Genomic DNA, 24,073 nt, shown 5'->3' with positions numbered 1-24,073 from the left:
CCCTGAGCTGGGAACCACCAGGCTTTCCCCTTGATGGAATTCATTTGTGAGAATGAATGAGAGAGGAAACCAAAAAAAAGCTCTGCGATGATTAACCAGTGTGAAGGAGCTTTTCCAGTGTCTGGGATAAGAGTGTTAGCTTCAAGGAGACACTGTATTTAGGAAGAGAAGTACCCTGCTCTTCCAATCAGTGCCACGTCTCTGAGGAAGGGCGCTCCTGTGGGGTCTTCCACCATGGCTTGGGCTACCCCACCTCCACAGCCCTTTGAAACCAGCACCACTACCCGTGCATTCATCCTTCAGTCTCTCCAACCCAAAGTCTGCATCTGTTCTCAAATTAGCATCTAGAGGTTCCAAGAAAGTGCAAAAACAGCAAAGCATCCGACATTGTCCACTCCCTGTCATGCTCTAAAGGTAATGTCCTCTTGACAAGAACTTTGTCAGGGAAGTCATTTGTGCAAGGCAGAGTATGTCACCCGCCCTGTGCAGCCCACACCTGTCCCTAGGGTGCCATAGCCACTGTTAGGCCATGAGTTCAACTCCACCAGAGTGAAGTGGACCAGCAGTGCTTTGGCCTAAAGCTCAGACCTTAGGCCCAGAGCCACCTGCCCTTGGCGGGGGAGCTCCCCACGTCCACTGGTTCAACAGCAGTCTCTCTACAGCCTCAAACCCCTGGTGTGTGCACAACTGCCCTGAATGACAGAAACACCCTGAAAGTGAAGTCAACTTATATTTAAAAACCTTTAAAGAGAACAAAAGGCATCAACATGCAAGTGCTAGAAATCTAGCAGCAAGCAAATATGACTTATAACTCAAAGACATGTTCTTAGCATATGTATATCTGTTTTAAACTCATGGCCTCTTCTGGGGGGGGATAATAATTAAGGCTTTTGAAAAATATAAAAGCATTTTGTTCTCATGCCCATGGCATTGGCCAAATAGAAGTTACTTTACACAAGTGTAACAGTCACATCTTCTTTATGTATTCACAGAGGGGTGTTATTCTTTTCTTTTCTTTTTTTTTGAAAAGCAGCTTTTCAAATATAGCTATTAGAATACATGTTCACTTCGATATAATTAAAATATAGTTATGCTTAAATCCATTGGCCTCGTTAACATGCATTTTTCTCCAACACTTTGTCAAGCCTTCAAATAATTATTTTCAGAATAGTTATTTACAGCTAATTGCACAGAATGCCAAGCCCCCAAGCTTTCAGAAAAGTGTCACCAGGATACATTGGCCCCTGTGAAATGTGCTTAAGTCGCTCTCCCTTGTCACTGGGGCATCGAACCACTGTCTGCAGACTGCACAAGCCAGCCATTCCACATCCTTGCCAATGTCCTGTTGGCCTGAAGAGACCAGTTGGTGGGGGGATGGTACTTGCACAGACCATCCAAACCACGAACAGATCCCGGGCAAGTGGGCTAAAAACCAAATCTCTATTAGGTGGGAGGGGGGTGTCTTCTGGATGGCACTAGAACATCCATACAGCTGCTATGTCACTAACTGAACGAATGAGGAACTACATGAGCATTTCAACTATGGGCTTTGGCATCCATGTGGGTGACACCAGAGCATCCTTTGCTCTCTGGATCCCTCCACCTCCTCTTCCCTGGGGTCAGCCAGAGTCCTACCTGCTCTTGGGGCCACTTTGCCCTCTCCTCTGGAGTCCTGGACTTGGTCTTGAAGCCTCTCTGGGGGTCTCCGGAGTGCTTGGCCTCAGGAGGGAGGTTCAGTGACTTGGGCCTTCCCTCGTGTCTGCTAGGGCCATGGCTGGCCTCGCAGGGTGGGCAGGTTTCTGTAGAGCCCCCAGGGCCCGGCTCAGGCCCCCGCACCAGTGTGTGTTCAGGGCTGGCCTCACCGGCACTGGTGATGCTGGTCATGCTCAGGCTCATTTTGATCTCGGCCACAATCTGGTCGATGTCCTCCTCCTGATCCTCCAGGTCCCCGTCCCCACGCCTTGGGCGATAGGGGGAGGCACCACCCGCATTCCCATTGGCCTCCGTGGGGTAGTAGTCCTGGTAGCCCTCTTCACTGGGACAGTAGTGGACGCCTTCTTCCTGGTCCTGGGCCTCTAGGGTGGAAGCCTCATCCTCCGGGATGGGGAGGTGGCCATCCCGGTAGTCTGGGCTGCCTCCGTCCACGGGGTCATGGGGGTGGGGGCCTGCTGAGTCTGTCCACTCCTCCACCGCCTCCTGGCACTCGTCCGTCTCCAGGTGGTGGGGGCCGTGGGCCAGGTAGCCCTCCCCGTTGCAGTCCATGCCCTCCAGGTAGCTGTCATCCTCGGGGCAGTAGCGGATGTAGTAGGTGATGCCCTCCTCCTCCTCGGGGAGGCCCTCGTCGTAGTCCTCCTCCTCGGAGGTGTTGTTCACGTAGTCGGAGCTGGAGTCCCCATCGGGGCTGTGGTCGTGACAGCCCTGGTCCGGGGGCGCGGGGCTCTCGGGCCGCAGGGCGGCCAGCTCCAGGCGCTCGGGCACGTACTCCTCCGGGGGCAGCTCCGCCTCCTCGCCGCCGGGCTCGGGGCCGTGGGGAGCAGGGCCCGGCCTCGCCCGGTGCTCCAGCATGCCGCTCGCCGTGCTCTGGCGCTTCCGGCTGGCCATGGCGATGCTCACGCGGCCATCGTCACCCAGGGGCAGCCGCTGTGGGGAGGAACGTGGGAGAGGACAGTCAGAACTCCACCGAGCACAGCCGCCCCGGCCACGCTGTCCCGGCAACGTGAACGCACGTCCTCGCACAGCCTAACAGCAGAGCAGACGGCAATGCGGCGCACTCCTGGCCAGAGCCCCGCGCGCCCACATCACGCGTGGAGTGGTGGATGGCGCGGAGGGGCCGGAGGCCAGGCCCCTGCCATTTACCCGGAGGGGAGGGCGGCCTCCCTCCCTGAATCCCACCCGCTCACTCAGGACTTCCCAAAAATGCACACGGTGGGCCGCCTGGGGGGCTCAGCGGTTGGGCGTCTGCCTTCCGCTCAGGTCATGCTCCCAGGGTCCCGGGATCGAGTCTCACACCGGGCTCCCTGCATGGAGCCTGCTTCTCCCTCTGCCTGTGCCTCTGCCTCTCTCTGGGTCTCTCATGAATGAAAATAAAATCTTTAAAAAAGAATTGCTCGCCCAGCTTAGGTAGCCAAGGTGACAAGACACAGAGTCATCAGATCAAGTCATTCGCTCCCAAAAAGAAAAAGAGAAGCTTGCATTCAGAAGACGTGATGAGGTCTGATGAGGAGGGATCCTACCTCTCAAGTCTAAATCTGCTGTTCTTCAAAGGTACCCTCATATTCCCTCCTTGGCACACAGAGGCCTCTCCTTCCTCCTCCTGCTCAGACAGCATCCCCCAGTGTCCAGAAGTGCTGGGAACTGTCCAGGACAACTGCACAAGGACACTGAACCCCAAACCCTGGCCTCATGCATGTAGCAGCAGCAGGGGGAGAGCCCAGAAGAGGGTGACCCTGCAGTGAGGACAGCGCTGCCCAGCCATGGAGAGAAGGGGAACCCATAGGAGGGGGCCGAGGGTGGGTCATGGTTACTGCAGGACGCCTCAAAGGTCTTATGTATCCAAACCAAGGAGATCTTTGTCCTACCACCCAGGACTCTGCATTTCATCTCATGAACCCTGCAGAGTCATCAGGCAACTTTCAGCAGGTGCATGACATGCAGGATTTCTCTTTTAGCCTCACTTCTCTGAGCCCGGCATAGAAGTGATACTAGGGATCAGAAAGCTGTGGAAGGGAGACCACTGACAAGTCGATTCCCATGCTCTAGGGCAAGCAAGGGGCTAACATCAGGGGAAAGGCACAGAGGATATTCAAACAGATGGTTAATGCTTTATTTCTTCAACTGAGTACTTCTCAAGATGTTTGCTTTATTCCTTAAACTGTGCTTTTACATTACATATGCCTTGTTTTTGTTTGCATCATAGTTCATTAAAAAAATTTTTTTAAAAGATTTATTTATTTATTTGACAGAAAGAACATGCGCACACAAGTGGGGGAAGGGGCAGAGGAAGAAGGAGAAGCAGACCACCCCTCCCCACCCCCACTGAGTAGGGAGCCCAACACAGGGCCCGATCCCAGGACCCCAATATCGTGACCTGAGCCAAAGGCTGATGCTTAACCAACTGAGCCACCAGGTACCCCACAGTTCATATATTTTAAAATAAATAAATAAATAAATAAATAAATAAATAAATTTATTCAAGATTCATTTCTTCCCATGTCCAGAGAAAAGAAATGAGAGCCTGTACCCATGAAAATGATTACAATGGTAAGTTTCATGATATGTAGTTTTTATCACAATTTTAAAACTTTTTTTTTTTTTTTTTTTTAAGAAATGAGAGCTTAAACTAAACCAGTGGAAAGGAGAGAGAAGACATGACTCAGAGAATATTTGGGCAGCAGAAGCAATGGGATCTGGAATCAGCAGGAATAGAGAGTAAAAAATGGAGACAGGGGCTCTCATGGCACTTCTGGCTCAGGCTCGAGCTTGCTGGGCTATACATTCTCTTTCTTCTACTTTACCTCCCAGAAAAGTCCTAAACTAAAGACCCTTTCCATTCTGTATTTCCCAGGGCACCCACACAGTATTTTGCTTGTAGTAGAGCCTAAGACACGTTTTGTTATGATACTGGGTTTACCAGATGGCCAGTCACAACATGATGACAATAACATGGATCAGTCCCTGACCCTCTAAATAAGCAGGCTATCATGTAAGGCAATCCCAGCCAAAAATCTCAGTGGAATACTGGGGAAACTTTGACTCGATAATTCTCAAGTTCATTTGGAATAACAAACATGTGAAAATAGCTGAGAAAGACCTAAAAATGTGAGTAATGAAAAGAACATTACTCTGAAGTCATAGTAATTAAAATGGCATGGTATCATGGCTGGACAAACAGCAATGGTATAGACTAGAAAGCCCAGGAACAGATCTACATTTATACAGTTTTATCTATAAAATGTAGTTTGCCTGGGACTGAGGAGTTTCCCAAGACACAGAGCTTCCAGTGCTAAAACCAGAATATTTGGTCACCCTAAGGCAGGTGGGGAAAAAAGATTCTATTCAGTGGCAGGCATAGGGATTCTAAATTTTGGTGATTTTATTTTTTTTAAGATCTTATTTATTCATGAGAGACACACAGAGAAAGGCAGAGACATAGGCAGAGGGAGAAGCAGGCTCCCTGTGGGGAGCCTGATGTAGGACTCCATCCCAGGACCCCGGGATCATACCCTGAGCCAAAGGCAGATGGTCAACTGCTGAGCCACCCAGGCATCCCAAACTTTGGTGGTTTTAAAACTTTGCTGCACTTTGGAATCACCTGGAAGATCTTTACAAGTGCTGATGTCTGGCATTCCAAGTTCATTGGTATGAGGTATGACCTGGCATCAAGATTTTTAACATGTAGCAAAATTTGAACCCCACCGGGATAACCATTTCAGAGAAAACAATGCTGCTTCCTATGTTATAGGTACATACTTTTCAGATGGAGTAAATTTTTAAATGTAAAGAATCAAGGTTTCCAGATGATGGCTAGGTTTGCTGGCTTCAAGGGGAAATGGCCCCTCCTATGGGAAATCTAGAAATCAAGGTGCCAGAGAGGGAGTGCAGCTCACAGACACAAGGCAGGTCAGAGGAAGCACTTGTGTCCTGTGGCTCTAAAAGGTGTGGACATCTTCCCTTGAAGCAGCAGATTCAGCAGAGGACAGCCCACTTTTGTCCAGACTTTGAAAATCTCAGAGGAGTCTCCCTTCTCACATGTCAACCACAAGGTCTAGATGGTCAACCCAATTACTGCCAACTCATGAGAAAAATCATCCTCCCCCTGTACCTCTAGCCCCCTAAAATGAGAAATTTTTGTATGTACAACACTGGGCCTTTTCACCCAAGAAATATCTTCCCATTTATTCAAGTCTTAAATGTTTCTCAACAGCATTGCAGTACTATTCATAGTTAGTTTATTCTTAAATTATATATATTTTGTGTGTGTGGTTGTGTGTCTCCCAGTATATATTTACCTGGCTATTGTTAGTACATAGAAAAAAATCTATACTGATATTGTAAAAGTCCATTTTTAAATTCTAATAATTTTCAGTTGGTAAATTTTACTCTTCTCATTTCCAGCATTTGATCACCTTGTCTGGCTGCTCTGCTCTGGACTTCTACTACACAGCTAAGGGATGAAACAGGCATCCTTGACTTATTCCTAATTGCAATGAAAACGTCTTTACTTCTTAACAGGGCTGGTCCAGGGTGAAGCATGGATGGCACTTACCTCACTCACACAATTTAATAGAGCACCAACAACCTCAGGAATTAAAACAGAGAATTTTTTTTTTTTTTAAGAGAGAAGCAGGAGGGGCAGACGCAGAGGGAGAGAGAGAATCCTAAGCAGGTTCCATGCCCAGCACAGAGCCCAACATGGGGCTCGATCTCACAACCCCAAGATCGTGACAAAAGCAAGAGTCAGACGCTTAACTGAGCCACCCAGGTGCCCCCCACAGTGAATATTTTAATGCAATACTTTAAAAATAAAAATTAATGTAAGAATAGATGATAAATAAAATATCGAAGTTTTAAATAAAGATGAGATCAGTATTACTGATTTTTCTTTCTGTCTCAGCTTCCCATAGGGCTCTGGCAGGACATTGTAAATGATCCTGTTTTGTTTTGTTTTAAGTTTTCACCATTAAATACCATGCTAGTTGTTGGCTCTTCTAGAGCTTAGTAGTGCGGACCTTTTAATCTGGTTCTTTTTTCCATAGATACAGATGGAAAGGGACCCACGGCAGAACCCTAGACAGCAGGCAGCCGTATATTTGAAGGTTTGCAGAATTACATTTCACCTTGGGTATAAGAAAAAGAAACCTCCTATTAAAGATGAAGACAGAAGGTCCTGTTTAAATTCAGACCTCCATTTACGGTCAGACCTCGGGCAAGATATTTAACAGAGGGTTTGCCTTCTGCCCTTGGTAGATTGGAAATGATAGCACCTGCCTTCAGGGCTTGACGTGGGTTAAATAGGAGAATAGCCCACACAGACCTCAACTCTGTAATGGTTGTCTCTTTATACTATATACATGGAGTCAAGGAAATTTTTAAATGAAACCTGAAGGCAGAGAATGCTTGACTAGGTGCATGTCGTAGATGGAGAGCCTATGCTCCCTTGGATGGGAACTTGCCAACATAGGTAGATGGGCACTGCTACTGTCAGGTGACAGTGACCTTGGCCAGGGACATAATGTGCATCTCTGCGATGGGATACAGGTGCATCCAGGTGGGACTGCTGTAAAGGGAGTGGTCTTGAGGAAAGCCAAGAGTTGCTCCCCCATAGCAGCAGTTCACTCATATTGATGGGTACAAGGCCTACCTGTGGAGTGTGCAGGTTCACGGGAGTGAGATGCTGAGGAGGTGAGCCAAAAGCCAGGCTTAGAGCTGCAGGTGATTCTGATGTCAGAGGCTCTAGGACTCTACTTGAAGCCCTGCCCTAAATAGATGCTTGGGGGTCTCCGGGGGCTTCCCACTAACTACAGAATGGAAGTGACCTCCTTGCCCAAGAAACAAAGGACTCTTCCCTAGATTCTCCATCATGTTTCATGCCTTCTCTCCCTAACCCTTTTCAAGATCCATCTCCTGGGTCACCTATACTCCTTGCCAACAGGACAAAGGTGGGTGGCCTGGGCAACACAAGGGCTATTCAAGAAGAGCAGACACTTCCCAGACCGGGAAGGTGTGGTGAGGCCAAAGGCTAGGGAGAAGGAGAGGTGGGAAGAAATGCTGATGGAGCGAAGTGGTTCCTGCAAAGAAAGAGCTCTGAGTTTATAATATCCAATGGGGCTCAAGAAAGGTGCATCTGAAAGCACAAAGTCCTAACACATAGCCTTTGCTTCAGAAGCACTTGCAGCTTGATGATCAAGGTTTCCACTTAGGATACCTCACTTACGAGCAGCTTTTTCAGCACCCTTCGTGTCTGCAGGGAGGTCCCACAGAGCAGCCAAATCTCACCTTCCTGGGCTGCAAGGCTCTCTGCAAGCTCACAGTCAGCATCTCCTGGGAAGATCTGCAATGACTTCAGCGCATCCTCCTTCTGGAGGTGCAGCTGTTACAAGGGGGACAGCTGCCCTGTAGGAGGCTGTGAAGAGCTTCACTCCCTGCCTTTGGAGAGGGCAGGACACATGACTAATCTTAACACATCATTTGTTAAGCAACTGTGGGCAGATTTTTGTACCCAGGAGGTGACTGCTTCTGAGGGCACAGTACTTCCCAGGGATATGGATTACGATTTGTTTTGTTTTGCTGCGTATTTAACAGAGAACACAGAAAGGAAGAGACACCCCCTCATAGCTGTTCTGTCCACAGATGGCTACTGTTATTTTGTGGTATGTTTCTCTCCCTTATCTTCTAAACATCTCTTTTGTAAGATAGAGGTCTTACTGTATAGACACAGTGCCATGTTCTCCTCTCTTCTCTTAACATAAGCAGTAGGGACTCTCTATAATTATGATTTTAATGGCTATACAGCATTTCCTGGCCCAAAAGACATAATCTAACTGTTCCCTATTGACACATGGATTGTATCCTATTTTTGTATGATAAAAAATTGTTCTGGTGCTTCCCTGAGGACCTACTCTAGGCCTTTTACCTGCTTCCAGGGCTTTTATCCAGGACCCTCTACAATTTCTTTCAATCCAAGGTCCAGGTGCTCAGAAAAGCCCCAGAAGGCCTGTGGCCAGGAGAGAGTTAACCACTCCTGCCTGCACCCTGGGAGGCTTTGCATATGAGCCTGCAAGCAAACATATTGAGGTCCTCTGCTTCTGATTAATCATATTAAAGATAAATCCTTCACAACAGACCATCTGGAAAGCAATTCAAATGTACAGAAGAAACACAATTACCTGCTATGCATCCAAGAAAATGAAAATGAGGGCCTGTGTCCAGACTCAATTAATTCTAGAACAGCACATAAATCAATAGAAAATGCAGCCCCTGACTCGGTGCTCACCACTCTCCTCCTGAAACATCCTAATGAGATGTCGGAAATAAAGGCTCGTTGTCAACAATAAAAAGTCCCAGAGTCTTATTCAAACCACATTTCTCTTCAACATGGAAAAATAGCATTGGACAGCTCTCAGAAGCACTAGTCATATAGCCTACCAAGATGGAAAGAGAGACTCTGTGGCCATAGCGCAGGCTAGGTAAAAACGTCAGCATACAAATGAGATGGGTACTCAAGCAAATTGCTGCTGCCCACAAACTTGCTCCTCAGTTTGGTCTCACATGTTGTAGAGATAACACTCTTTTTTTTCCCTCCCATATATAATTTATGTGCTTTGACTGCACACAACCTGGGCTTACACACTCCTAGAGTACACCTGTACACTCCACTCGAGCATCTCAGACAAAAGTCATTAAGTATCTCGCTACAAGATCAGACAACCATGAGCTCTGAAGGGACATTAATAATCTTCCAGAAACCAGGCTGAGTTCCAACATGATCACACAAGACACTACAACCTAACTTAGTTCACAACCGAGAGCTATGCTTCTCTTTGAAAAATGGCAGAAAACAAAAGGGCAACAATGTTGAGCACACTCCAAACCTTAATAAATAAATAAAATCTTTAAAAAAAAAAAAACCTTCAATAACAGGATCTTACTTATGCCGGTGTCAGCACATCTACAAGACAATCACACAGCGATTAAAATATTTACTAAGAGTTTATCACATACAATTCATTGTTATAATGTCTTCACATCCAAATAAAGACAGTAAACTGTTAATAAATACATTAAAACACCAGCAAGGATTTCCTCTGAGTGACAATTATGGCATTTACTTTCCTTCCTTCTTCCTTTCTGAGTATGGTACTTCTATAGACATATAACATATAAAAAGACAAATGCTGCGGAGGGTAAGCCTGCTGCAGCCATACCTGCCGGGTGACACTGCTGCACAGAAGGGACGTAGGTCTCAGCATCCCCTGAAAGGATCCTGGGACACAACTTGTTCCATCTGGGCTTTCAATACGCCAGCATATCTGCCCCACCACATCTTCATCTCAGAATGAACAAAAGGGAATGATCTGACCCTTACATACAATTTAAAAATGCCATCAGCCCCTCACCAAAAGCAAGTCCCCAGGAGCTGGTACCTGCATCCCACAATGTCATCTACACCTGAAACCAGCATTGATGCTGTAATGAATGGCAACATCGTATCCTTGGGCCAGTAGACACCTGCAATTCTTACTAGCTACCCCTAACTATAAGAAACGAACTTTCTCCTGCAAGAACTCCTGGAACCAGTGGGGGCTTACTAAAGTCTGCATCTGTTCCTACTTGCCTTCAGGAGGAAATCCAGGATCCAGGTAAGAAGGCAATTAAACAACACAAAAATTATCAGCACTGACCTTTTTCTCAACACGCTTGAGAAAAAGGTACAACATCTGCACTTCCCAAGGCCTTGGGCCAGGAAGGACATTCTAAACACATTCTTTACCAAATCCATCCCCTGAGACAAGGGAGTTGGTTACCCCAGAGGAAGCAACCACAGGACAAGAGGGAAAAACAGATTCATTCGTGCTGGTGGTCCAGCTTTTTCCATATTTTTTTAATCGCTTCCAAAGAAATGTATCACTTACTCTCCAGCTATCAAATAAACCATTATGTGCTGCATTGGGTCCCCTCCCCCTCCAAATTTATATGTTGATGTCCTCACCCCAGTAGGTCAGAATGTGGCCTTGTTTGGAAATGGGCATTGCAGATGTAATCAATTAAAATAAGGTCATTAGGGTGGGCCCTATTCAATATGACTGATGTCCTTATATAGAAGAAATTTGAAGACACACACAGGGAAACCACCACGTGGTGAAGATGAGAGATGAAAGCAGGGCTCTACAAGGTATGGAATGCTAAAATGGTGAGCATGAAGAGCAACCAGAGAAGCATGGAACAGATTCTCCCTCACAGCCCCCAAAAGGAACCCATCCTATTAACACCTCGAACTCAGACTTTTGGCCTCCAGAACTATGATACAATACAGTTCTTTTATTTAAATTAAAGATTTATTTATTTATTCGAAGAAAGAAAGGGGGGGTAGCACATGTGAGTGGGGGAGGGGCAGAGAGGGAAGGGGAGGGACAGAAACAGACATCCCACTGAGCACAGATTTCACAATCCTGAGATCATGACCTGAACCAAAACCAAGAGCCAGATGCTTACCTGACCACCAGGTGCCCCTGAAATAATACATTTCTGTTGTTTGTGCCACCCACTTTGGGCTACATCGCTACAGCAGCCCTAGCAAACTAATATAATCCTAAGGATTATATGTACATTACTCAAGGGAGATCTTGTGTTTTTTTTTAATCTTCTGCAGAATTCTCCAGCATGTAATCAGGGATGTGTTACCACCTTGAGTCTGCCCATTTTATCAGTTATTCATAAGTTTCCTTGCCTTTCCACCCTACACATTTTATTTTACTTATTTTTAAAGATTTTACTTATTCATGTGAGACATACAGAGAGAGGCAGAGACACAGGCAGAGAAAGAAGTAGGCTCCTCGCAAGCAGCCCCTTGTGGGACTCAATCCCGGGATGAGGATCACACCCTGAGCCAAAGGCAGACCCCAACCGCTGAGCCACTCAGGCATCCCCCACCCTATACATTTTAGAATCACTTTGTCAATACCAATACCTATTTTTTAAAATCTTGCTGAGAATTTGGGAGTGCATCTAATCTACAGGTCAATTTAGGAAGAATTAACATCTAAACTATGCTGAATTTTCCAATGCATGAATATGATATATCTTTCCATTTATTTAGGTCATCTTTGATTTCTCTTATGAGTACTTGTAATTTTCAGTGTATAGATCTTGCACATGCTTTGTCAGAATTATATATATTTCTTTTCTCTCTTTTTTTTGGTGCATTTGGAATGTTCTTTTTTGGGATGCCTGGGTGGCTCAGAGGTTGAGCGTCTGCCTTTGGCTCAGGTAGTGATCCTGGAGTTCAGGGATCAAGTCCACATTGGGCTCCCTACATGGAGCCTGCTTCTCCCTCTGCCTGTGTTTCTCTGCCTCTCTCTCTCTCTCTCTCTCTCTCTGTGTGTGTCTCATGAATAAATAAATAAAATCTTTAAAAAAAAAAAAAAAGGAATGTTCTTTTCTCCTGACAACTGCTTTAATTAATATAGTCTAGAAATGTAACTGCTATATAGTGACCTTGCTAAATTCATTTATTAATACTAGGGCTTTTTGTAGATGCCATTGGATTTTGCAGACAATGATGAAGTCTGCAAATAAGAGTTGGTTTTAGGAGCACCTGCGTGGCTCAGTTGGTTGAGTGTCCAACTCTTGATTTCAGCTCAGGTCATGATCTCAAGGTCAGTGGGCAGTCTGCTTCTCTCTCTTTCCCTTTCCCTCTGTGTCTCTCCCTCCTCACCCTCTTTCTCTTTTAAATAAATCTTTTTTAAAGAGTTGGTTTTATGTACTCTTTTGCAATCTATATGCCTTTTTTTTCTATGCCTTACCACACTGCTGAGGATGTACTCTATAATGCTGAATAGGAGTGACAAGAGCTACCAGCCCTTGCCTTGCTCTTGATCTTAGGTGCGAAACACTCAGTTTTTCAATATAATCTTAGCTGTACCTATTTTGTAGATATCCTCTTTCAGACTGAAGATAGTCTCTATTCCTGTCTGCTGAGTGTTCTTTTTAAGTCATGAATGAATGTTGAATTTCGCCAAATGCTTTTTCTACCCCTATGTGGTTTTTCTTCTGTACGCTGTGTAATACATTGTTTGCCTTTTGAAGCAACCTTGTATTCCTGGGATAACCCTACTTGGCCATAATGTCTTGTCTTTAGGTGTTACTGGATTTGCTTTGCTAATATATTACGGAGGCCTTTTATTTTACCTCTATGTTCATAATTATGTCAAATTACTTGGCACTCAAGCTTTGACCTCCCTCCTAATGGTGTTGTGTTTTATCTGTCCAGAGTTTTTAGTTTTAATGAATGAGAGAGAGGGGCTCTAGGGGGCTTATTTAATCTTGGCCAGCACTAAATGTCCTCCATTGATCTGTTCATACATTTTGAAAGGTACATTAATGAAAAACCTAGTTATTTTTATTTTGTTCAATTCATCAAACACATGTAACTGCAATTGATGATTCTGACTCACTCTGCTATTAGCTGCAGCCATTGCAGCAGCAGAGAAGCTATGCTGGAAGGCAAAGTGAACATTTCTACCAGTCCCAGGGTCCTCAGTCCTGGCTGCATGTTACAATCAGCCGGTCCCAGTCCCATAAAGTCAACATTTCTGGTTGGGCCCTAATATCAGCATTTTGACAGTCCAGTGATTCTGAAATACAGCAAGACTGGAAGCCACTGAATTGAGTATAATGAAAATATGGTTTATGACCTGTCAAGGAAGACCCTATAATCCCCCAAGGTTTACAGTCTCCAGATAAGCAGCTCTGGCCAGGAGAAAAGGGGGCAATTGCATTGCTGAAGGGTTGGCCAGGCAGCCTCTCTTCCACTACCCACCCCTGCAGGCATTACATGTCTTTGGTATCTTTTTCTAGTAACACATAAAACCTCTAGGGCTCTCTAGATCCTGGTCCTTCATAGCTATCTTCCCCTTGGGTCTCAGGAAAGCAGTGCTTCCCTTCAGCACAGGCCCCAACACACACAGAGGGTCTTTCCCTTCTTTTACAGCCTGGCATGAAGCTGAAATAAGGTGATACGTTCAAAGGACGCTTTTAAGACTGGGCATGCCCCTGCCTCCTCCCTCTGTCATGATCAAGAATTGTATGATCATCTTCAGGTCTTTCTAGGAAGTGCAGACAGACAGGGAGACAGACAGGGACCAGGAAGGAGGTCCAGATGGGGGTCCAGATGGGGGTCCAGGGCTTCCTTCCCTGGGCATTTGACATAATGTTTTAGTACTGACTTGTGGTCTCTAATAGCAGGACTGAGAGTTTGCAAAGTAACCAGATCGGCTGATCCGGTTCAGCCTTGTGTAAATAGGATATGAAACCAAACTGTATCACAGAGAGACATGGTCATTTTCCAAAGCTAACGATCCGATGATGACCCCATGGCTTAAATTTCTGTACCTCTGCACTCCTCCACAGCTGGGGTCCTGTTAGTTTTCAAGTATCCCTCTGAGGCTTTGGTCACTTGGAGCTGGAAAAGGTTGTTCCCCAGGGCTAAGGAGGAGGGCAGTGCAAGAACAGCTCTGCAGGAACAGAGCAAGAACAGAGCAAGAACAGCTCTGCGGGAAGCCACAGTTCACCACTACCAAAATGAAGGGGGTTCCTTGAATTAGGAGAGCAGCGAGCAGAGGCTGTCAGCACAGAGCCAGCCACCACAGGGCCAGCAGCCCAGGCCAGAGCAGAGAGTCTCAATGGCTGGCCCAGAGATGGCAGCTGGAGCATGGACCAGCCCAGGACATAGCAGCCCAGGATCCTTCTGGAAGGACAGCCCCTCCAACAGGGAGAGTCAAGGGTCCCTCTCACTCTGGCTCTGATTTCTCCTAACTCAGGCAGGAAATAACCAGGCCAGAGAGGTACCTCTCCCTGCCTGGCTTGGGGCCTCCTCACCTACAGGACATGCCTATAGACACTCCTCTCCTTTGAGGTTCCCACCCTAGTCCCAACAAACCCCCTGGAGCCACTGGGTCACGGTGATGGCCAACCTGTGATCTCACACAATCATTTATTTGCTTCATCCTTCCAGCAAGTCACCCCAAGCCATCTGCTTGGTCTTCTGGAACATTCTTTAACTCTCTACAGATGGTGCCTACACACACACACACATGCCTGGTTCATAAACCAGTGGAGGCAGGGATGGGTCTCATGTTTAGGGATCCTGCAGTGCCCAGAAAAAGGGGCTCAATGAGAGTGGCTGAAAGTGTAAATGAAACTCCACTGTAGAGATGAAGCTCCAGAAATTGATACAAATTGTTGGCTACTCAATCACTTTGTCAAATAATTATCTTCTGAATAAAAGATCTCCCACAGGATTTCCTTATATAGCCAGCTTCTTCTGGGTGGTTTAAAATGACTTAACTTTATTTATGTATAACTCTTTTACAAACGTTTCCACTGTGGGAAGCAGGGAACTCTGGGTTCCCTGGGGAACTTGGCAGGAGCAGGAAGGTGTCGCAAAAGAAGATGCGCGGTCTCCATGCCCCCAAACCACCCCCGCAGTAGGCTCTCTCGCTCAGAGTGAGCAGGCCCCTCACCTTTTGCTGGGGAAAAGGCAACTCTATCCCAAACCCCAGTTCTTGGGGTCTGCTGACAGAGAGCCCACCAGATTTCTCCAGAGCTGCCCCCCACCACGCCTGGGCTCAACTATTATCTGCCCTCCTAGCTGAAGTCTGCACGTCAATTTTGATCCTTACCACAGGAGACCTGGACTGCCTTTTTCTCCTAAATAAGGTTTTCTTCCCCAAGGAAAGGGTGATAAGGGGAGAGACAGTGGGTACTCTCAAATTAGGGCCCTGGCTGTGGCTTTTCAAGACAAAAATAAAAAACCATATCTAGTGGCCATGAGGCTGAGGCCAAGCAGAGATGTGTGGTTGGCAGGAAATGCAGAAGTCTGGGGGCAGAGGCTTACCTGCCAGTACTTGGGAGTGAGGGGTAGGTGACCCTCGGCACTCCTCCAGCCTCGGCCCGAGCCAATGAGCAGGGGAAGGCTGCCTGCCACCAGCAGCCTCTGGGCCCTGGCCTCCACTAGGGACAAACAACCCAGCGCTGCCCTGGGTCAGAGGTCTCCAAAGCCCTGCATCTTCTGTCTCCTTATGGTATCTCTGGCCTGCTTTGCTTCCCAGCAGCCCCTTCACACAGTGGGCCTCATTAGGGTTACCTGTGGGGTTTGTTAAAATGCAGAGTGCTAGGCCCCACTCTTAATGCTTCTGACTCAGGAGGCCTGGGAGTAGGCCTGAGAATGTGCATTTCTAGCAGGTGCCAGGTGAGGGTGACGCTGCTGCGCTAGGACCAAGTGTGGGGCACCACATTTACTGAGATGTCAGGCCCCCTGCCCACCCTCCAGCAGCCACCTCTTTGGAATCAATAATAAAGATCCCACGATTACTTCCAGGAAAAAACAGCATAACAAGTTCCAGATCTGAGACAGGCTAATGCACAGGATGCCTCTCCCCTCGGGGTACCTTCCCCATCCCACCTTCCTCACTAAGCATGAAAAAGAAAAACAGGATTTCACAGCCACACTCACTCATTTAACTAGCCTGGGCAGAGTCCAGAGCTCAAAGGAGCCCCTGCTGGAGAGAATAGCAGATTCACCCTTTCCTGCCAAAATCTGGGCAAATACACCTAACTACTCTCCCAGGCTGTTGATGAACCTATTTTTCAACACTGATGCCTATTTACTACAATTATTCTAATTAGTCCTCAACTGCAACACATTAAAATGCTAGTTCATTGGCAAGTCCTCGAGGCTCTGCTTGTCTGGCTCACTGGTTCCTACCAATGAGGGAAGGCCAGTGTCCCCAGGTGATGAGGCCCAACAACCAAGTTGTGTCAGCCTGTGGCCTCATAATAAGCTTTAAGAGCAGGATGGAGGTCAGATGTCCCCTGGAAGTGGGGGGCTCCAGGACCAAGCCCACCCACATCCAGAGCTGAACACTCACTGAACACTGACACCCACATCCAGAGCTGAACACTCACTACCCCGCCCCCCCCCCCCCCCCCCCCCCCCCCAGCAATCTGAGGCCACAGTCCATACAGGAACTTCTTCCTGAGGCCAGCTGTTTCCATTACAGTCAACCCAGTCCTAAAAGCCAATGATTGAGCACAGCTGGGCAGAGGCACTGCGGCAGGAAGAACCTCCTTGGGAGCCTGTGTGCATAGTGATCTCTATTCCAGCCAAATTGTCCATTCTGTCACTGCAGTTTAAAAATGACGGCCAAGGGGGCGGGCACCTGGGTGGCTCAGTCAGTTAAGCATCTGCCTTTGGCTCAGGTCACGATTCCAGGATAGAGCCCCGTGTCAGGCTCCCTGCTCAGTGGAGAGGGTGCTTCTCCCTCTCCCTCTGCTCCTCCCCCTGGCTTGTGCTCTCTCACCTTCTCTTTTACTCTCTCTCTCTCTCAAAAGAATAAATACAATTAAAAAAAAATAAAAACAATGGCCAAAGATCCAAAATGAAAACCCAGCAGAGGGTTCACCTCAGTGGCTCAGTGGCTCTCTAAGCGTGGCTCCTGGACCAGCACTGTTGGCATCACCTGGGAATTTGCCAGAGATGAAAACTCTTGGCCCCAGACAGACTCAGGGTGGGGCCAAAGAATCTGTGTCTTCACAAGTCCTCCAGGGGATTCTGATGCAACCTCAAGTCTGAGAGCCACCACCCCTCAATCCTGTGATTGTGGGCCACCTATAAAAGTGGCATTGGTTCCAATTAGGCTTCACTCTTCAAGGTAAACAAATGACATACATACATTCTTTTTTTTTTTAAGATTTTTATTTATTTATTCATGAGAGATGCAGAGAGAGAGAGAGAGAGAGAGAGAGAGAGGCAGAGACACAGGAAAAGGGAGAAGCAGGCTCCATGCAGGGAGCCCAACGTGGGACTCGATCCCAGGACCTGGAATCACACCAAGCCAAAGCCAGACACTCAACTGTTGAGCCACCCAGGCGTCCCTATACATTCTTCCAAGTACTTTTTTTTTTTTTTTTTCATAAAGTCTTCATCATGGTGGTTGGGTCTGGCCTGAACTCTAAAGGGACCCTAAGCCATTCTACATTAACTGCTAAACATGACAGCAATCAGTGGCTGTGTAATAAAGAACCTGGCTGGCCCACATCCCTGGTTCCTGGGAAGCAGCCTCTAAACACTTAGGATTCCTAAGTGATAGGAACATCTGTCTTACCAGGTGAGCTTCCCCTGTTGGCAGTACTATTCAATTACTGCCACACTTCCATGGTGGTAGAACATGTCCCTGAGGACTACAGAAGCTTCCTGTTTTGGAACCCTCCCAGACTTTGCCCTGTGTCTCTTGGTTCTTTTAGATTTGTATCCTTTTGCTATAATACAATAAAAATGTTCATTGTTAAACACAGCATTTTCCTGAGTTGTGGGAGTCATTTTAGCAACTTCCCAAACCTAACGGTGGTCCTGGGAACCCTCCAAAACGGTGGTCAACTGCTAAGACATGAGAGCGGTCATGGGCACCTGAGGGCACAGGATGTGGCTAGCCTGGGCTGGCTGGTTAAAACAGCTCCCCCTGGTTAAACTGTTTAACCAGAGCATGCTCAAAACAGAAACAGGCTTCAGGCTAGACCAAGGCCAAGTAGCTTCTAGCTTAGCCTCAGAATAGGACAAAGGTAGAAGGTAAAACAAGCAAACAAAAACACAACATCCAAAAACCCTGAACATCTGCAAATTGGTTCAGTAAACAATTATATCTATGTAATGGATCACCTGCAGCCACTGAGGGTGGTAGATGATCTCAGCCCCAGGGGCATGTTAGTGGTCCATTTTTAAAATGGGCCGATACTCAGGGCCCCACAGTCAGAGCACCCGATTTAACTATCAACTAGAAAAAAAAGGATGGGGAGATGGAGGAACACTATATATAGTTTTCACTATATTTATATGTTTCCTCTCTCTCTCTCTCTCTCTCTCTCACCTCCAGGATCTCCACACCACCCTCTCTCCAAAGAGCTTGGGATGATCACTGAGTCTATTCTTTCCTTTGTGCTTTTCTGCATCTTCCAAATGTTTGACAATAAATACACTGTGATGGTTAATTTTATGTGTCAACTTAACTGGGCCAAGAGACCCCGGATGTCTGGTTACACATTATCTCTGAGTATGTCTGTGAGGATATTTCCAGAAGAGATTAGCATCTGAACTGGTGAACTGAGTAAACTGCTCTCCCCAATGTGGGTGGGCACCAGTCAATTCATTGAAGGTCTGAATAGAAACAAAAAGTAGAGGAAGGTTAGACTGACTCTGCCTGACAGCTGAACCAGGACACTGATCTTTCTCTGCCCTCAGTGCTCCTGACTCTCAAGCCTTCAAACCTTCAGACTTGGGCTGGAATCTGTACTATCGTGTCTCTGGCTCTCAGACCTTCCAGCTACACGACTGGCCTTCCTGGGCCTCCAGCTTGCAGATGGAGGATCACGGAACTTGTCAGCATGTGTGTGTGTGTGTGTGTGTGTGTGTGTGTGTGTCCTAGTAGCTGTTTCTCTGGAGAACCTTAATACTTATGTAATCAGGACAAAATGAACCTCCTAAAGCAAGGATGGAAAGGGTTTCTTGAACCATTCACTGATTCTTTTGCTAAGTCAGCTTCAGCACTTCCTGAGCCAAGCACCCAGACCAACTGCTCTGGGGATTGAGTCCTTGCCCTTAGGAACACCCACTCTGAGGGGTGCATGGGCAGTAATGGGTCTGAAACAAACCCCACGGGCACTGATGTTCCCAGAAAGACAGGTGTCCCAGGCACAGCACTACTGACGTGAGAGCCCTCCCCAAAGAGGTGGCACTTGAAAGAAAAAGTGCATGAGACTTTGCAGGGAACCCACACAGGCAGCAAGAGGCAAGAAGGTTGAGCTGGTTTGCCTATGACACCGACAATGAGGAGGACAGTTCTGGATCATGGCTAGGCACTGAGATCATATATCCAGTTGGGATATATATCATTGGCCCTAAACACTCCAATTTATTAGAAAGTTCCATCATCCACATCATCTAAAGCTCATCCAGGTTGACAAAAATGGATTTAGGGGCAGGGAAAGAGGTGGTTGGTGAAGAAGACTGATAAGACCATTCCTGATCCTGGGAGAGAGGTCTTACTACAAAAAAAAAAAAAAAAAAAAAAAACAAGGAAAGAGAGCACCAAGAAGCAACATCAGGTCAAGAAAGCAGTGAAATAGGAGAAAGCCAACCAGCAGATGCAGTTCTTGTCAAGCCCTTGGACATGGATCATCCTTTTCTCTTTCTAAAAAACCTTTTTTTTAAAATTAATTAATTAATTAATTAGAGAAAGAACACGAGCAGGGGCGAGGAAGAAGCAGACTCCCCATGAGTGGGGAGCCTGATGTGGGGCTGGATCCCAGGACTCTGGGATTATAACCTGAGCCAAAGGCAGACACTTAACTGACTGAGCCACCCATGCACCTCATGGATCATCCTTCTGCAGGTTGTCCAGTGCAGAGCTTCTCAACCTTTAAAGCACACCAAAAACCTGGGCATTGTGCTGCTTTGCAGACTCTGAGAGATTAGGGTGGGACCCACAGCATGGTCTTGGAGGAGGGACCAGCCCCAAGTGGTACAGTTTAGATAAGGATGGAAAAGGCTCCCAACCCACAGTGGACCAACCAGAAGGCCAGACTTCTTGCTGACCCATTTTGTCCTAGCAGCCCATAAAGTGATGATGCCCACACTATGACCAGACCGCATCTGTCTTTCTGACTGGTCTGTAAGTATTGTCCACCTTCTGTGTGATTCCCACAGCAGGGTGGAGCAGGCTATGGAGAAAGGCTCCCTGATCTCAGGGCTCAGGATCCTGTGTCAGAGGGAAGATTCATAGAAATGAAATAGAACACTGCCCAGCACCATATGACGTCAAGTGCTGAACCCTGGTCCTCTATGAACTGAGCAAAAAAGCCAGAACAGGGCTAGTCAGTGCTACTAACTGGAATGCAGAATTGGGGAGCGGGCAATACAGCATCACCACTGGGGATTAAGAGTCCAAGAGACAGATGGCTTGTTTCTGACTCTGAGGTTGTCCCAAGTTAGAAGTTAGTGAGAGAGCCAGATGGATCCCCAGATGAAAAAGACTACTACATCAGTCAGGGTTCTCCAGAAAAAGAGAACCAATATGATATATATAGAGAGAGAAAGAGAGAGAGAAATTTATTTCAAGGAACTGGCTCACAGAATTCTGCCAAGTCTGAGATTTACAGGGCAGGCCAGCAGACTGGAAATTCTGATAGGAGTTGCTGCTGCAGTCATGAGCCTGCAGGCAGTTTGGAGGCAGAATTATCTCCTCTTCAGGGGAAGTCAGTCTTTTCCCTTAAGGCCTTCTACTGATTGGAGGGGGCCCACCCACATGGTGGAGAATAATCTGCCTCCAAAGGCTACTGATTTAAATGTTAATTACAAGTTAAAAAAAAAAAAAAAACTTTCACAGCAAGAGATGGGTGTTTGACCAAGCAACTGAGCACCATAGCCCAGCCAAGTTGACACATCAGATAAATAAAATCTTTTTTGAAAAAAATTAACTATCACAACTGCGCAAGTATTACTCTTCCTTCAACACATCAGCCACTGGTACTAGAGAAACAGAAGTAAACAAGACAAGGTCCCTTTTCTCATGGAGGTGTCACTTGTTCCTGTTTTGGAGGAATTGAACATTCTTCCTCTCTATGGCCCTTCCAAGGAGACTCTGGTTTGGCACATACTTATGGCCCCTACCCATGATCTCCTCCCGTTAATGCTACTTCCTTTTCTCAGTATCAGGACAGCATTCATGGGGTGCTGGGCGGCTCCATCAGTTAAGCATCTACCATCAGCTCAGGTCATGATCCCGGGGTCCCGGGATCAAGCCTCATGTTGGACTCCCTGCTTCCCGGGAAGACTGTTTCTCCCTCTCCCTGTGCCCTACCCCACTCATGCATACACTCTCTCTCTCAAATAAATAAATGAAATCTAAAAAAAAAAAAAAAAGAAGAAGAAGAAGAAGAAATCAATGTTCAAGTATACTCAGAAATTTTTGCCATCCATACATTTGGACTAAATCGCCAGAAAATCCAAAGGACCACCTTCTATATAATTTGGGAGTTGGGTCTCATAAAATGAAAATTGTAGTATGTATCATAATTTGACTTTTGGACATACATCTCTGGGTCTTTTCTATCACAAGCCCTCTGGAGTTCCCCACCTTCCCAGAGCAACTAAAGCTACTTTTTCTGAAAATAACTCAGAAGTAGGCAGAAATGCATGCCAAAATATATGCATAAAAGAGGAAGTTCTGGGAAAAGTGAACAAGACTGCAAGGTTGCCCTGATGTGGCAGACTGTAGGGCAGCAGGGGCCCTGGGCAAACAAGTGATTAGGTGGAGTTTCTAGAGTAAGATCAACTGGTAGTCAACCCTACCCTTGCCTCCATCTCTAGAGCCAGGCAGCCTTATAGTATTAGGGTTTTGTCAGCAAGGAAGGAAAAGGTAGGGGGGAAAAGATGTTAAGACCAACCAGCAGTTCTGCTGCCCACATCATAGTGAACCTTCAGGGCAGCATGGAGGAGAAGAAATCCTAAAGGCCTCGAAAGGTAGCAGTGGCGATTATATATATATATATAAAAAAAAAAAAAGCCAAAACCAGCTTATGGGATTGATATCAGATTTTTCACCAGCAACACGGAATGTAAGAAGACAATGGGAAACTATCTCTAAAGGTATAAGAGAAAATTGTCAGAATTTATATCCAGCCAAACTATCATTCACGTGAGAGGTTAAGATGCAGACATTTCCAGCCATGCAAATAGAACATGAATTCCTGACAATACTGTCACAAAGAGGAAAGATGAGTACAAGAGGAGCCACAGTGATGGGGAGGGGGACAGTGAAGCATTACTAATCATACGCAACTGATGGCTGTGAAATAGTTCAGTAATCTGGCTTTCTAGAACTAAAATCAGAAATTATATCCACAACAAGAGCAGAGGGCAGGGGGCAAGCAGAGGGAGGAGGATGCCAATGTATTTTTAAAATTTATTTTATGTAAATTCAATTAATTAACATACAGTGTATTATTAGTTTCAGATGTAGAATTTAGTGATTCATCAGTTGCATATAACACCCAGTGTTCATCATATCACCTGCCCTCCTTAATGCCCATCACCCAGTTACCCCATCCCCCACACACCTCCCCTCCAGCAACCCTCAGTTTGTTTCCTATCCTATGATGAAATGTCTCCTATGGTTTGTCCCCCTCTCTGATTCCATTTTATTTTATTTTTCCCTCCCTTCCTCTATTCTCCTCTGTTTTGTTTCTTAAACTCCACATATGAGTGAAATTATATGAGAATTACCTTTCTCTGACTGACTTATTTCACTTAGCATAATGCCCTCTAGCTCCATCCACATCATTTTTATAAGAGAACATATTCCTTAACTCTGGATGACAACACAAAAATGAAAGTTTCTCTTTGATCTTTAAGAAGAACAAAATGGATAATTTCTAAACCATTAGAGGAAAACAAAGGGAACTCAGAAAGCTCAATCCACTCAACCAAAAGTAGAAAAGAAACAAAAGAGAAGCAACAGGAAAATATTAACAAACTACAATGTCAAGAATAGTCCAAACATGTCAGTATCCTCAGATTAAATTCACCTAACAAAAAATATTTTCAGATTAATCTGCAAAAGCAACATAAAGTTTAATTATGTGCTTGTATGGATTGAATCATGTGCCCCCCAAATTCATATGTTGACGTTCTAATCCTCAGCACCTAGAATATGATCTTATTTGGAGATAAGGCATTTAAAGAGGTAATAATTAAGTCAAAATGGGGCTATTAGGGTGGCCCCTGATCCAATGTGATGGTGTCCTCATAAGATAAATCTGGACACACAGAAGACACAAGGATAGCACAGGTAGAGAAGGACAGCCACATGACAAGACAGAAGGGGACAGCCATCTGCAAACCAAAGAGCGAGCTCTCAGAAAAAAAACTCAACCCTGCCGGCCCCTTTATCTTGGACTTCCAGGGTATTTTATTATGACAGCCCTGGGAACTTCATAGAGTGTTCTTTATACTCTTTTAGTCTGTTTCAAAAAGATAGATTTTTCAGATAATCTTAGAAAATCCAACTATGATGCCTTAATCCATTCAGGCTGCTATAACATAAATACAATAGCCTGGTGGCTTTTAAACAATAAACATTTATTTCTTACAGTTCTGGAGGCTGGGAGTTGAAGATCAGGGTACCTGCAGCTCTGGTATCTGATGAGAACCCTCCACCTGTGAAACAGGTGCTTTTCTCACTGTGTCCTCACCTAGAGGATGGGGTGAGGGAGCCCTGGCATCTCCTTTCTAAAGGCACTAATC

General features: G+C 46.2%; 1 protein-coding gene across 3 annotated transcripts in view; it reads right to left on the bottom strand.

The window, feature by feature from the left end:
• APBA2 (amyloid beta precursor protein binding family A member 2) overlaps positions 1-24,073 on the bottom strand; it is a 246,621-nt gene that overhangs the window by 59,557 nt on the left and 162,991 nt on the right. For all 3 annotated transcript variants that reach the window (XM_072737070.1, XM_072737071.1, XM_072737067.1), the window contains one exon: positions 1,636-2,640. In XM_072737070.1, the coding sequence (XP_072593171.1) occupies positions 1,636-2,601 (966 nt within the window). In that variant the 5' untranslated portion in view covers positions 2,602-2,640. The remainder of the gene's footprint in view (positions 1-1,635; positions 2,641-24,073) is intronic.

Source organism: Vulpes vulpes, chromosome 14 (genome assembly GCF_048418805.1).
Source record: "Vulpes vulpes isolate BD-2025 chromosome 14, VulVul3, whole genome shotgun sequence".
NCBI lineage: Eukaryota > Metazoa > Chordata > Mammalia > Carnivora > Canidae > Vulpes > Vulpes vulpes.
This window is presented reverse-complemented; position numbering and strand designations above follow the sequence as displayed.